Raw genomic sequence first — 13,382 nt, 5'->3', positions numbered from 1 at the left:
AAGCTTTTTGCAATTTGTTTTGAATAAGATATCTATTGAGAAAATCTTCAAATCCTGTTAAACTTTTTCAATTTTCAAAGCCTTCTTCTTTCTCATACTTTCAGCTACAGACACTATAGTTAGACGTTTCAACTAGAAGGGTTTTCAGCAGTGCAGTTTAAATGCTTTCGGGCTTCAACATTTTTCAAACAGGTACTCTCTCATTTCTGTATTTTCAGCAATGTTTTTTCCATGGGAACCAATGACACACACACACACACACACACACACACACACACACACACACACACACACACACACACACACACACACACACACACACACACACACACTCTCTTTTTCTCTGTCTGTCTGTCTCTCTCTACATACTCAGTACATATAACTGTCTGTCTGCCTCACTCACTCACTCAGTTCATATAACTGTCTGTCTGCCTATCTCTCTCTCCCACACTATCAGTCCATCTAACTGTCTGTCTGTCTGTCTCTCTCTACACACTCAGTACATATAACTTTCTGTCTGCCTCACTCACTCACTCAGTTCATATAACTGTCTGTCTGCCTATCTCTCTCTCCCACACTATCAGTCCATCTAACTGTCTGTCTGTCTGTCTCTCTCTACACACTCAGTACATATAACTTTCTGTCTGCCTCACTCACTCACTCAGTTCATATAACTGTCTGTCTGCCTGCCTATCTCTCTCTCCCACACACTCAGTCCATCTGACTGTCTGTCTGCCTGTCTCTTTCTCCCACACACTCAGTCCATCTAACTGTCGGTCTGCCTGTCTCTCTCTCCCACACACTCAGTCCATCTAACTGTCGGTCTGCCTGTCTCTCTCTCCCACTCACTCAGTACATATAACTGTCTGTCTGCTCTTTTCACTCAATCCAGATGACTGTCTGTCCTCCTGTCTCCCTCACTCACTCAGTACATATAACTGTCTGTCTGCCTTTCTCACTCTCTCACACTCATTCATTCAGTCTCTCTATCTCTGTCTTCCTGTCATTCTGTGTTTCTCTCTCTGTCTTTCTGTCTCTCCCTCTCTCCCTCTGGCTCTCTCTGCTACCACTACTGCTGCTATTCATGCTACTACCATTACCAATACTACTACAGCTATTAGTACGATTGCTACTAGTACTAATACTACTGCTATCACTTCAAATACTGCCATTACTATTACTACTTCTTCTACTACTACTACTGTTATATTAAATACTACGACCACTACTACAGCTATTACTACGACTACTGATACTACTACTTATACTGCTTCTTCTAATTACTAATACTTCTACTACTAATAATACTTCTACTACAACTACAACTTCTACTACTACAAATATCACTACTGCTGACATTTTTTAAGCCACAGAAGCTGTTCGAATATCAAAATATTCAGCTTTTTCAGGAGAGGGGTGATATTTTTCATATTTGTAATCTTTAAACTTTTTAAATTATTAAGCTTTTTGCAATTTGTTTTGAATGGGATATCTATGGAGAAAATCTTCAAATCCTGTTAAACTTCTTCAACTTTCAAAGCCTTCTTTCTCATACTTTCAGCTACAGACACCATAGTTGGACGTTTCAACTAGAAGGGTTTTCAGCAGTGCAGTTTAAATGCTTTCGAGCTTCAACATTTTTCAGATCGGTAGTCTCTCATTGCTGTATTTTCAGCAATGTTTTTGCAATTCATTTCAGCTTTCAGCTTTCAGCATTCCAACGCATTTTCAGCAGGAAATGCATTTTCTAGTTTGTATCACATTCCTTTTTTACCCCTTGTTTCCCTTTTCCGATTCAAGGGTCCAACAATGGAGGATGTTTTGTGCTGTGCAAATTTGGGATTTTGGACCGTACATTAAAATGAAATTGTCGCAAAGAACTATCATAAAAAGTCATAGTTGAAAGAAATTATCGAAATTATAGTATGGTATGTCAAAAACAACTCATAAAATATCATAGTATAGTATGTAAAAAAAACATCAAAGAATAGAAAATGCCAAAGCATGGCATGTTGACAAAATGTCAAAGTATAGTATGTTGAAAACACGTCATTGTATAGAAAAAAGGTCCTAGTATAATATGTTGAAAAATGTCAAAAAAAGGTATAATATCTTTAATAAACGTCATAGTATAGTACAGTATAGTCATAAGGGTTCAGTATAATATGTCGAAAAAATTTTTATAGCATGGTTTATCAAAAAACTGGTCATGGTCACTGTCACTGTCATGGTATAGTATACCAAAAACAACTCGTAGTATAACATGTCGATTTAAACTTTAAACTCTGGATTGTCAAAGTCCTGATGACAATGTGGCATTATGGCTTTGGAGGAAGGTGAATTTGTCTTTCAAACAAATTGTGTTTGTGTCCTCTTACAGACCCTTTCAAAGTAGAACTAAATGCAGTGTTATGGTTCACTAAGAGAAAAAAACAAGGCAACCAAGCAACACACAGCAAAGTAATCCGATTGTTAAAAAGTGACAGTTGGCATCAGTTAGCTTGCACTAACGCTACACTGAGTATCTCAGTGGCTAACAAATGGCTGCCAAATGGTGTTTTGGCATTTTTGAGTGGGCTGGTTGGGTTTGTTGATGTCTGCTCTGCAATATTATACTTTTATTGTGTGTAATGCATTGTTACAACCCTTCCAGGTAACAGTAGAACAATTTATACTTTATTTATCATAAGCAGCAGAAATAATTAAAGCTGTAGAACTCTGAATAACTAAGTGAACCGAATTAATGACACTTAAATTTACATCACATTAGCCAGTTCTTTGGTGGGTCTTTTTAACATTGAATGTTCAAAAATTGACTTGATAGACATTGACAAAGAAAGAAAGCATCAAGAAAGCATTAATCATACTTGATGGGTGACTTTATTATTAATGCTCTAAATAATAAGTTGATCATTTTTTTTCCAGACAGAGCCAATGCACTGGGAGTTTGTTCATCAGGTAAAACATTTATGAATTTGGCATTGATAAAAATTTTGAAACAGAGGTCTGATGGTGAAATACAAGCTGCAGATTTAATCTCCCAGCGCTGTATCGAAGTGCGCAAACTGTGCACACTACATATGCATGCACAAACACAAACTTATCTATCCATGTGCACAGATGACACAGAAAGTTAGACATTGGAGCCAAACCATAGAGAACAACTACTACATAATGACACCAAAAATACCAAGTAATGCGTATTTTAAAAAGAAAAATCTAATATAATGACGGCGATATTCAATACAAGAGATACATAACTGATTTTGAAGCATAGACATTCAGTATTAGGGACAAAATAAAACATCACATATGTCCTCTTCTTGGTCTGTAATTCATGTTTGGTGAGAAAAGTTCATTGAGTTCAGCTCCCTGAAGCCAAGTGTTTACTGTTGTAAGTATAACCAGGCCCTGCAAACCATATAGCCATATATGTGTTTATGCCCCTGCTAAAGTTGCAGGTTCTGCTTAGTGTCTATGCCAGCAGCTCTGCCGTCTAAGAAAAACACAGGGATCCCAGTGGATGGCTTAATCTTCTTCATCATCGTACTAAACTACATCTGGTCTGGATCTGCTTCTTTGACGCTTTGTAATAAGTGTCCTTATTAAGCACTGCCTCTGGTTATACTATACAACAGCAGCCCAAATGACTTGAAGTCACAAAATTTTGGAAAAGCATGGAGAAATCTGGTTTAAATGAAAATGAAGCAGTTGCCTTATTTTCTCCTGGACACGTCAAATATTAACATCAGTGTATAGGTGCAGGTGTTAGCTCCTGGTTAAGGACAGGGCTCTGTTGTCAGGAGCTGCTAAAGCAGTTGTATCAAGCTACCACGTTCTGAAATCAGCTCCTGGACGTCGCCCTCTCCACCGTCCCCCTCTGACGATTACGGCAAGGACAAAGGTAGCCTTTCAGGTGCATGCGCACCTTGCTGTGCAGTGAGGCGTAGATGAAGGGGTTGTAACATGCAGAGCTCATAGCCACTAAATGACAGCAGACTTGTAAGACGTTTATGTAGCGCTTCCCTATAATGTGAAAGTCTGGGTCCAGGTCCAGCAACAGGTTCAGCACCTACACAGTGGCATGGGAAAACTTGTGTTACAACCCTAGCTGTATTTATTTGCATCGAATCAGTAGAGAATATTTAAATTACTAATTCTTAAAATGCATTGAACTTGATGTCACTTTTGAAAATGTCTGACTAAGTTTGTAATTACACTTAGGTTGAATGCTAATACTAAATGACTCCTTGTTAGGCTTTAAAACCTGATAGACATGCAGCAATTTCAACAAATTTGCAGCATGCAAGCTGTAATTTATACTGTAACTAGATAGTTTCCTCTTTCTCATTTTGACAACTTAAACTAATCCCTGTAGGACCCTGTGAAATGTGAAGCTGCCACCACTGATGTTTTGCAGGTTAGCAAAGCACTTTGTATTCGCAAAGCACTTTGTGAAAGGGAGCCCCAGATCCGACTGCAATTTAAAATTCTTCCATTAATATGATGATGAAATCCTAATCTGTTTGGCTTTTGCATGGTTCATTGTGGACGTGATGCTGGTTTTGTGGACATTATGTACCTGATGATAAGGTTCTGTGGTTAATGATGTAGAACATTTTATCATCTTCTGGACAGTTAAAGCTTCACTCTCTTTATCTGCTGTTGAGTTTATGATTTTCTAGCAGATGCCAGAATGAAAACTTAAACTCCCTGCCAAGCTTAACTCCCAAATGAAAATCTTCCTGAGGATCTAAGACTCACCTGCAGGGGCAGCCAACACAGGGCAAAAGCCAGCACTGAGGCCACCAGCAGAGAGAAGGTCTTCTTCCTCCTTTGGCTCCAGCGCTGCTGGCTGTTGGATGCCTCCCCAGGTACTGAATAGCGTTTTAGGCTGACAGTGATTGCACAGTAGGATACGCTGACCGACAGCAGCGGGATCATATAGGAGGCTATGAGGGTGAAGCATGAGTAGAGCAGCCGCAGATTGCCACTATGTGGCCAGAATTCCTCACACACTACTAGGTCGATGCCATTGGGTCGCAGGTCCATATAGCGTGTGTAAAGAGACTGAGGTGCAGCCAGGGCCAGAGATAATACCCAGACACCCAGAGTCACTGCACCACAACCCCATACAGAGATTCTCCTCCGTACTGGGTGAGCTGGGACAGAAAGAAAAGAAAATAGCATAGATATAAGAACCAAAGCAAGATATTGTTTCACACATTTAAGCCAAAATGTTCATTTGTTTTTAGTATTATAGCATCTTCAAATTATTCTTATAGCACACGTTTTTTGTAGAAAAATATTCCTGGTAAAAATGTCTTGTGTTAATTTTAGCCCATCTGAGGTTGAGATTAACATGCATTGCTGTCTACCATGGTTTTTGTATGAAATGCCATATGCTTCCAAAGGAACACATTTTCAGATTTAGAGTATAGAAATAATTGTATATCCCTTACCTACAACAACATAGCGATCCACAGCAATGGCAGTGAGTGAAAGCACAGACACGAACACTGTGGCACATTGCAGCAAGGGGACCAGGTGGCAGAGGGGTCTCCCAAAAGCCCAGCCATGGCTGTCAAAGGCATAAGACACAGTCAGTGGAACACAACTCAAACACATCAACAGGTCTCCAGCTGCTAAGTTACTGATAAAAAAGTTGGTGGCATTGTGGAGTTTCTTGTCAGACAAGATGCAAGCCAATAGGAAGGAGTTTCCAACACCAGCCACGACCACTACGAGGGAGTACAGAGGCAGGAAGAGTGGTTTGAAACGTAGAAGAAGCTCTATGCCTATAAACATGTCCAGGGGGTCACTGTGGTTAAGTCCTTGGCTTTTGCTGCCTTCTAGTCTTTCTCGTCCTGTTTGATGGCTGGCGTTACCGGTCACACTCAAATCCCCATCCATAATTTTAGGCAACCTGAAAATAAGGGAGAGCATGAGCAACAATAAATCAGTAAGTACTATAGGAAGTAATCAAGCAATCAAAGTGTCGCTGTCTTTCAGTAATGTCAGTGACACTTCAATTTGTAACAGTTTACAGTGATAAGTTATACATTTCTCCTTATATTCCAGACCATTGCTTACACCTTCTCATGAGAAATGATTTGAAGTTTTACGGACTTGTCTAGAGAGTCCTCAGAGATGATGGACATATGTTTTGTGCCCCAGTGCCTTGTGATATATCATACTTTGGACCATCATGCATCCCGGTGCCGTTTCCTTCAAAAAGCTGTTAAATCCAATTTCTGAAGATATAAGGTAGGAGTTCATAGCCATAACAATATAATGGAGATGGGACATTGATGTGAACTCTTATGATATAAGTGATTTGGTCTGCCCTGAATTGTCAAGAATATAAAAATTTATTTTTCTCAGAACCTTATATGATGTTCTTGATCTGTAATTCAGGATAATTCAGGCAGATACAGAAACTCTGCATGATGCACAAAACATGCATGATGCACAAAACATGGTATTAAAAAATATTACTTTGTTGGTAAAATCTGATATGCTACCAACTTACCTTGTGTCAGCAGCCTACAGTAAGATATATGAACATTTCCACTCTATGCCTATCAACTTCAAAGCATGAAAAGCACAGGTGTAATTAAAAGACACTAATAATGACTGTATTTGATATAGGTGAGCTACACAGAGCTACATGGTATTGTGGATGCTGGCTTACTGGCATGACCGACTGTGACATTTTGTGGAAGGAGCCATCATTAATGGCATTTGTTCCACCTGTGCTTTTCCTGCATGGACAAGTCAAAAAGTGTGCCATGATAAAGGCCAAGCTTCCAAAAAACCCCGTACATTTAGTACTTTCATTAGTAATATTTTAAAAACCTAATCAATTTAACAAATATGAAGGCTGATTGTTTTGTAAATGTAATAACTTCAACTCCCATGCAGCACTGAAAGCTCTCTAACTTAGAATCAAAGGAGCTATTTGTTGAATGATGACAAATTTAGCATCATCTCAGCTTTGATAAAATGACACTTTGCTCAAACACTGCCAGCCAGTATTGTAGTAGGCTAGATGCCCATCTTATAAGATGGATAGAAAACCAAAGGAACACGTTTAACATTTTGAGAAATGAAGGTATCCTATATGAGTATGTATGAGAAAACCCAGTGTGTTGGGGAAGCCAGTGGAATGGAGCCCATCTTAAACAAGGGGCTTATTGGATCTGTTGTTAAATATTGTCTTTTCTATCCAATGCCTTCAAACCACATTCTCATGCAATTGGCTAGGAGGCTTTGTGCTCTGTTCTCCATTCTATGGCCTTTAACTTTGGCAGCTAATACTGAAAACAACTGCTCCATGCTCTGAGTAAATTTCTGCCTGCACTTCAAAAGTTTTTTTTCTGATGTCTTTGAATCTTTTTATGAATGTCAACTTCTCTGGCTTTTGAAAAAACTAAATCATGACCTTTGTCAGATCAGTGTTTCACATATATAGAATTCATTCTCAAGGCCAATTCGATTTGCTCTCCCTTAAAGGATTTGTTGCATTTGTTTTTCCTCTTAAAAGGTCTGTGTGGAAATGCAGTTGAAAGTAAATATTGATTGAAAAGTCTCAAGATAGTGCAAGTTCAATCGATTAACAAGTGACTTTCCTATTTAGAAGTAAGCTCCCGAATGCAATGCTGTTTTGCAGTAAACTTTTCGGTCAGATGTTGCACCTTTCCACCAGCACATGAACAGCTGGCAACCTCTAACCCATCAGGTCAACAGACAAACAGGTTGTTTCCTAGGGTGAATTGGCCTACTGCATGGAGGACATAATGTAATGCAAGCAATAATCATGTCATATTTCTGAATGAGTATGCGACAGAATTCTTCAGAAGTGATTCTCCAAACTTAAGCAATGTAGAAGTGTATTTAGCAAACTCCGGTGGAAATGTGAGTATTGTTGGACAATACAGAGGTAGATTATGCTTCCGATGTCGTTTGAAAAAGTTACATTTTCCCTTAAACTGCTCCCCTTATTGTTTTCTGTGAAATGGGTTACCACTAAGTGAAGCATCATTTAGAAAACCCATTCAAATTTCTGGAAATTATCAGGAAAGTGTATTATGATTCAGTGCAATGCATTTTGACATGTAAAAACCACAATATGCTCCACTTGAGATCTTTCATTCCTTATAAGAAAGGCCTGACCCAGAATGGGATTCACTTATCTACCTATTGTTAACTGACTGAAAGCAACATACCCAGTTCCAGCCACATCATTTACTGAGGACATTGAGTGCAAAGTCTTCCACGGCATTAGTCATGCCAGACAGGGCTTGAAATATAAACAACAACAACAACAACAAAAACACAGAGTCCCTCTCCCTCTGTTTTGAATTAGGAAATATCCAGAGGGACACTGCATGCTTTGTTTTCCTCTGTAACAGGATTGCGCCGAGGACAAGAAAAATAATGGAAGCACAGCAATCAAAGGCAGAGCTGGATCAACAGTTACCAGGGTCTTCAAATAAACTCACAGGAACACAAACAAAACAGAAAACCTAGCTTAGTCAAAAGCCCTATTACAAAACTAGAAAAATCAACAATCTCAGCCAGGCTGCTCACCGACTAACCGGTTTCAACTATATCCCACCCTAGAGATCTTGGTGAGAAGAGACTCAGCTCCTCTCTCAGCATGGGCCACAAGATCAGCTTCCCTGCTTGTCATTTATTCACCTCCCTGATGAGATCAGCTCCAGGTGTGTCTCTGCCCACACCTGATCCCAGTGCTCTCCTCTGAGAGTGGGTGGAGCCCTCTGGCTGGAATGTAGGTACCTCAAATTACCCTGCCCCTCAGTCCCTTACGCCTCAGTAACATTCAGAAACAGTAGCCCAAATGTTTTTGACACATTCATATTGCTGCTTATTCAAGAAAGCCACCGGTTCCACTAAAATTGCTTTGTTTGTTCATTTGTTTTGAAGGTAGTTTTATCCCTAGCCTCTGGGATCTGGAAGTTAAACATAAGATAACTGGTTGCAATTCAGCTTTATACTGTATGACTGTTTTTTAATGTTCCCTAATTTTATTGAACATAAGCTCCATTAGAGTACTGAAATTCAACATTCAGCATACATTTTTTTCAGATTTGTTTTATCTAATTTAATTTAATATTTCCAATCGCATGGACATGTTATTATTTCAGTCCACCTGCTGCTGACGCTTGAAGAAAATGACGAAATCACGATGACCTATCCTCTGGATATCTGTACCAAATGTCATTCCAATCTATCCGATAGTTGTTGCAATATTTCAGTCTGGACCAAAGTGGTAGGTGGAATGAACAAGGAGGACATTGCCATCCCTAGAGCCACACACTAAATAATGAGTGGAGAAAAATAACAAATGCAGATGCTTGTAAGGCAAGATGGGTCACTGAATGGTTTAATGAGTATGAAAAATACATGATTCATATTCCATGGCCTTCCTAGGTCTCAACCCAATTGAACGTCAAGAAGATTTTAAACCAACACATTAGACAGCATATCAGGTAACAACTTTACCTGTTTATACTTGAGTCTCTAAAATAGCTTTAAGGAAAGCAGGATTTGTGTGTTTCTTTTTATCAGTGGAATTGAGTCATGTATAACAATCCAGTGATCTAATCTTTTCTAAAAGCAGGGTTATGATTCCAAATGGAGTGCATTTTAGCACACTGAGAAGCAGCTTCAGAATGCCAAGTCTGTCAAAACTGAAACTATGAATGAGATCACAATTAAAAAAATCTTAGAATAAAGTCTGACATTGTGGAAGTTGGTGACAGGCCAGTTAAGGTTTCCCATCACTGGGTGAATCCATTATTCAGATAGTTGATATCACTTTTTGAAGACGGATCCACTCCAGTCACTCAATATCAGTTTGAAGGCATGTTAGAAAATTTTACATGTTCAATTCATAGCCTTTTAGCTACCATCACTTTGGCTGCAGCCCTCTCCACTTCAGAGGTAGCATCTCTCAGTGGTAGCAGAATTCTAATTTGTTCTGCACCTGTCCTTGATCACCGGCAGGAATATGGTTTCCCATCTACGCCGTCTACGTTATCTGACAGCTTGGAAGAAATCAACCCTTGCCTAGTAACGCTGTTGCCATGGCCTTTGTGGAAACCATCCAGACCTTGCAGCTAATTTGTGAAGCGTGATGAGAATTGAAAGCCCTCAACATGCAAAACAGGAGGTAAGACTCTTGACAGCTCTCTCACACCCTATTTTGTATGCTTTCTTTTCCTATCTTTCTTTACATCTGCTCTTTTTTGGCTCTCTCTGTCTCACTCTGACTTTTATAACCCCAGCACTTTATATACACTTTGCATTTCCATCACTCTGAGGCGGTTGAGGCATTCAAAGCAAGCTGGGGCCAGAGGCTGGACAAATACGAAACACAAATGAGGTCAAAGCTCATCATATGCAATTCTGATGAGACGACTGGATGATGTACCTCATTATTTGAATTTGGAATGTAGGAGTCCTGCTTGTTTGATGCAGAATTATCACCACACATAATGTATGATGGTTTTAAGTGCAGATATTTGGCAAACGGGGAAGAAAAATAGTGTGAGCTCTCCTTAACTTTGGATTTCATATTTTGTCACTCTACAGTATACTCTCCACAACTGAGATGTATGAATTGCTGTTATATGGAAGCAGATACTGGGTGTTTTTATGTGTTTTAAAGTGAGTACACTGAAGATTTCCCTCTACAGCTAATCTTTAACTGCTGGCGAAATGTGCTGAGCCTTTCATTAAGAGAGGTCAAAGCTCTAATAGCATTAACTCTGACAAGGAACAACTTATCAGAATTTCAGACGTACAAACACATATGAACACATTTGGACAAGTGCAGTCAGTAGAAAAATAAACCCTTGAGCTTTTATGGTTGGTTGTGTGAGGCTGAATGCCAGTCAGCAGAATGTATAATCTTCAAGAACTTTGTTGTGATTGTTGATGCTGCAGCGTAGGGGTAGATCTATTTATTCATTCATCACCATAAATATAGGAAATTAATACTTCCCCAATTGCCTAAAACTAGATTTCATGCCATTTTTATCCTTTTCCTGATGTTGGTGTTCTTGTCTCCAGGGTATGCTTTTCGAACAACATAGCTTACTTACGCTGCTGTTGAGCTTTCAGCACTGCTATTCTGGCAGTGCACCCCTCCCTTTTCATGCACAGATGCTTAATGACACAAAGTTACAAACATTTGTATTATTGAAATTACATCCCTTGTAGGAAATGTTCTAAGACATGAAAAAGCATGCATTAAAATCTAGACAACTTGTAATGCAAGCTTGCAGCCTGATTTAAATATTAGGAGAGTGTGTGTACATCTTTGTGGGTGTGCTGCCCCAAATACATTGCATTTCTGGAAGATTCTGCACTGTTCATGTCCTATCTATGTGACTTAGTTTAATTCTGTAACTGATGTTTTTTTCATTTGTCAGTGTTATTTGTCAATATTTTGTATTATACTCCCAAATCAATATGAATTATTTACAGAAAAAATCCTATACGTTGTAAAATGTTATAATATTTATGTAATTAATAACTACTTGATTGTGTGTTAAATTATTACAAAATAGAGTAGTAACACATATTTCAAATACATGTGCATATGACACATATGAAGTACTTAACTGCCCCATAGTCTACAAAACATACACATAACAAAGATGCAACTGCTTCTGCCTTTTTGGTGCTCTGCTTATGCTCCTTTTGAAAATTACCAGACCTCCTTCAATGTCTACAAATACTGCTAATTAGCTGTCAAGTTTTTTCACCACTGAGGTCGTTTTCAATCAGGTGTTACATTTTGTATCAAACAAATGTATGCTGCTTGCATGATATTGATTGCAGATAAAACTGTTAATAAGACAGTTATGCCAAATAAACCACATAAATGACACCTCTTGATTAGAAAAAAATGTACATAAAAAAAACATAGCATAAACAATGTTGATGCTATGTTTGTGTCTAAGTCCTCACTTGTGTGGATGCATATGCAAATGTAAATGCATGCAATAAATCAGCAGATAGTCATTGAGTTTCTTACCTGTGCAGATGTTTGATATTGAAGATACTGAGAATATCCCAGTGTGGTGTCACCTTAGTTCAACCAATGAGCTTCTTTTCTTCTCTTTTCTTTGTTGCCTTTTTTTCTTCTCTCCCTTTCTTTCTAGTTGCAGATGTTACATTTTGTGGTCAGAAATGCTTTCCTGCAGCTTATATATAAGAGCCCACAGGGGTATGAGGAGTCAGGCAGGAAGATGGTGTTGCCTCACTCAGCGCTGAGTGAGAGTGACAAAGGGAGAGAGAGAGAAAAGGGACCCACATAACCTTTAATAGCCATGATTGCTTGCTGATTCGTCCAGGCCTGAAGAGGATTGAGAGAATTATTAGCAACCGTGTGAAAAAGGGACAGAATCATATTTATTGTGTTGTCTCCTGGGAAAATGTCTAGTTATTAAACTAAAAAAGACAAATTGCAGATGCATAGGCAAATGAGCGAGGCAGACTTCAGCTCATGCCTCTGCATTCTTTTTTTCTCTACAATATCACATAGTCCTAAATACAAAGTCCACAAGCACTGTTTAAACATCATTTACACATGTGAGGCTTGAGTATGTCTACACCAGGCACTTGGGCTGTCACTCCTCTACCAATTTATTTGTACTGCCTTTTTTAATGTAATGTCCTCTCAGAGGAACCCCTGGTGAGCAGCTATAGTCAAAGGGAACATCTAATAATGTTCAGACCCTCTGCTATTCCTTCATCCCCCTCTCCCTCTATCTTTGATAGAAGTAGCTTGTTATTGCTATTGTTGAACATATGATGAGGATCTGACACTTGAGCTCCAAAATATACTCTATTTTACTACAACCATTTTACAGCACATCAATTTGGGGCCCAATTCAATACAAGACGGATCACTCAATAGAACACACTATCCTGCCAACGCATGAGAGCTTTGAGCAAAGAAAAAAGCTGAGTAAAAAGACACAGAGAGGAGAAAGCAGTAGATATGGATTGCTACACTTCAGAGGGATTCTGCGCAGCGGCTCTTTTTGTAGGAGCTTAAAAGAAAACTGAATGTTTGATTGGTTTGTCTTGCCGCAGTGGAAAGCTTAAAGTGAACTGAAAAGACAGAGGTATTCATGGTATTTGTAGCTGCAGGACTTAAAGTAACACTTCCTTGAATATTGAAAAAAAGAAACACATAACATCAAGTACATGAATCCAGTTTTGGTTGTCTGACAAGCATCAAATGTCAAACATTTTAATCTTCATTCAATTATCATTTTTTGTCTTTGCAAACCCCAAAATGTAAGATGTGTGATTTACTGTATGTTTATGCATTATGTTTT

The 13,382-nt window shown here is 38.8% G+C and overlaps 1 protein-coding gene across 1 annotated transcript; it reads right to left on the bottom strand.

Moving 5' to 3' along the window:
• Positions 1-2,914: 2,914 nt before the first annotated feature.
• si:dkey-202l22.3 (7 transmembrane receptor domain-containing protein) lies at positions 2,915-12,154 on the bottom strand. Its single transcript, XM_068720623.1, has 4 exons — positions 12,071-12,154; positions 5,463-5,926; positions 4,765-5,162; positions 2,915-4,072 (listed from the first exon to the last, which is right to left on the bottom strand). Exons 2-4 carry the CDS (start codon positions 5,911-5,913, stop codon positions 3,845-3,847), a joined length of 1,077 nt encoding a protein of 358 aa, XP_068576724.1. The 5' UTR covers positions 5,914-5,926; positions 12,071-12,154; the 3' UTR covers positions 2,915-3,844.
• Between the last annotated feature and the right edge of the window lie 1,228 nt (positions 12,155-13,382).

Source organism: Cebidichthys violaceus, unplaced genomic scaffold, assembly GCF_023349555.1.
Source record: "Cebidichthys violaceus isolate CVI_PGR_0920_01 unplaced genomic scaffold, fCebVio1.0.p SCAF_1, whole genome shotgun sequence".
In the NCBI taxonomy this organism is placed as follows: Eukaryota; Metazoa; Chordata; class Actinopteri; order Perciformes; family Stichaeidae; genus Cebidichthys; species Cebidichthys violaceus.
The sequence above is the reverse complement of the archived record's forward strand: the minus strand, read 5'-3'. Positions and strand labels throughout refer to the sequence as shown.

Coding starts and splice junctions, on each gene's coding strand:
- si:dkey-202l22.3 (XM_068720623.1), bottom strand. CDS start 5,913: ATGGATGGGGATTTGAGTGTGACCGGTAACGCCAGCCATCAAACAGGA. Junction 5,163..5,462: donor GGATCGCTATGTTGTTGTAG/GTAAGGGATATA, acceptor TTTCTGTCCCAG/CTCACCCAGTACGGAGGAGA. Junction 4,073..4,764: donor TGTGTTGGCTGCCCCTGCAG/GTGAGTCTTAGA, acceptor GCCACTGTGTAG/GTGCTGAACCTGTTGCTGGA.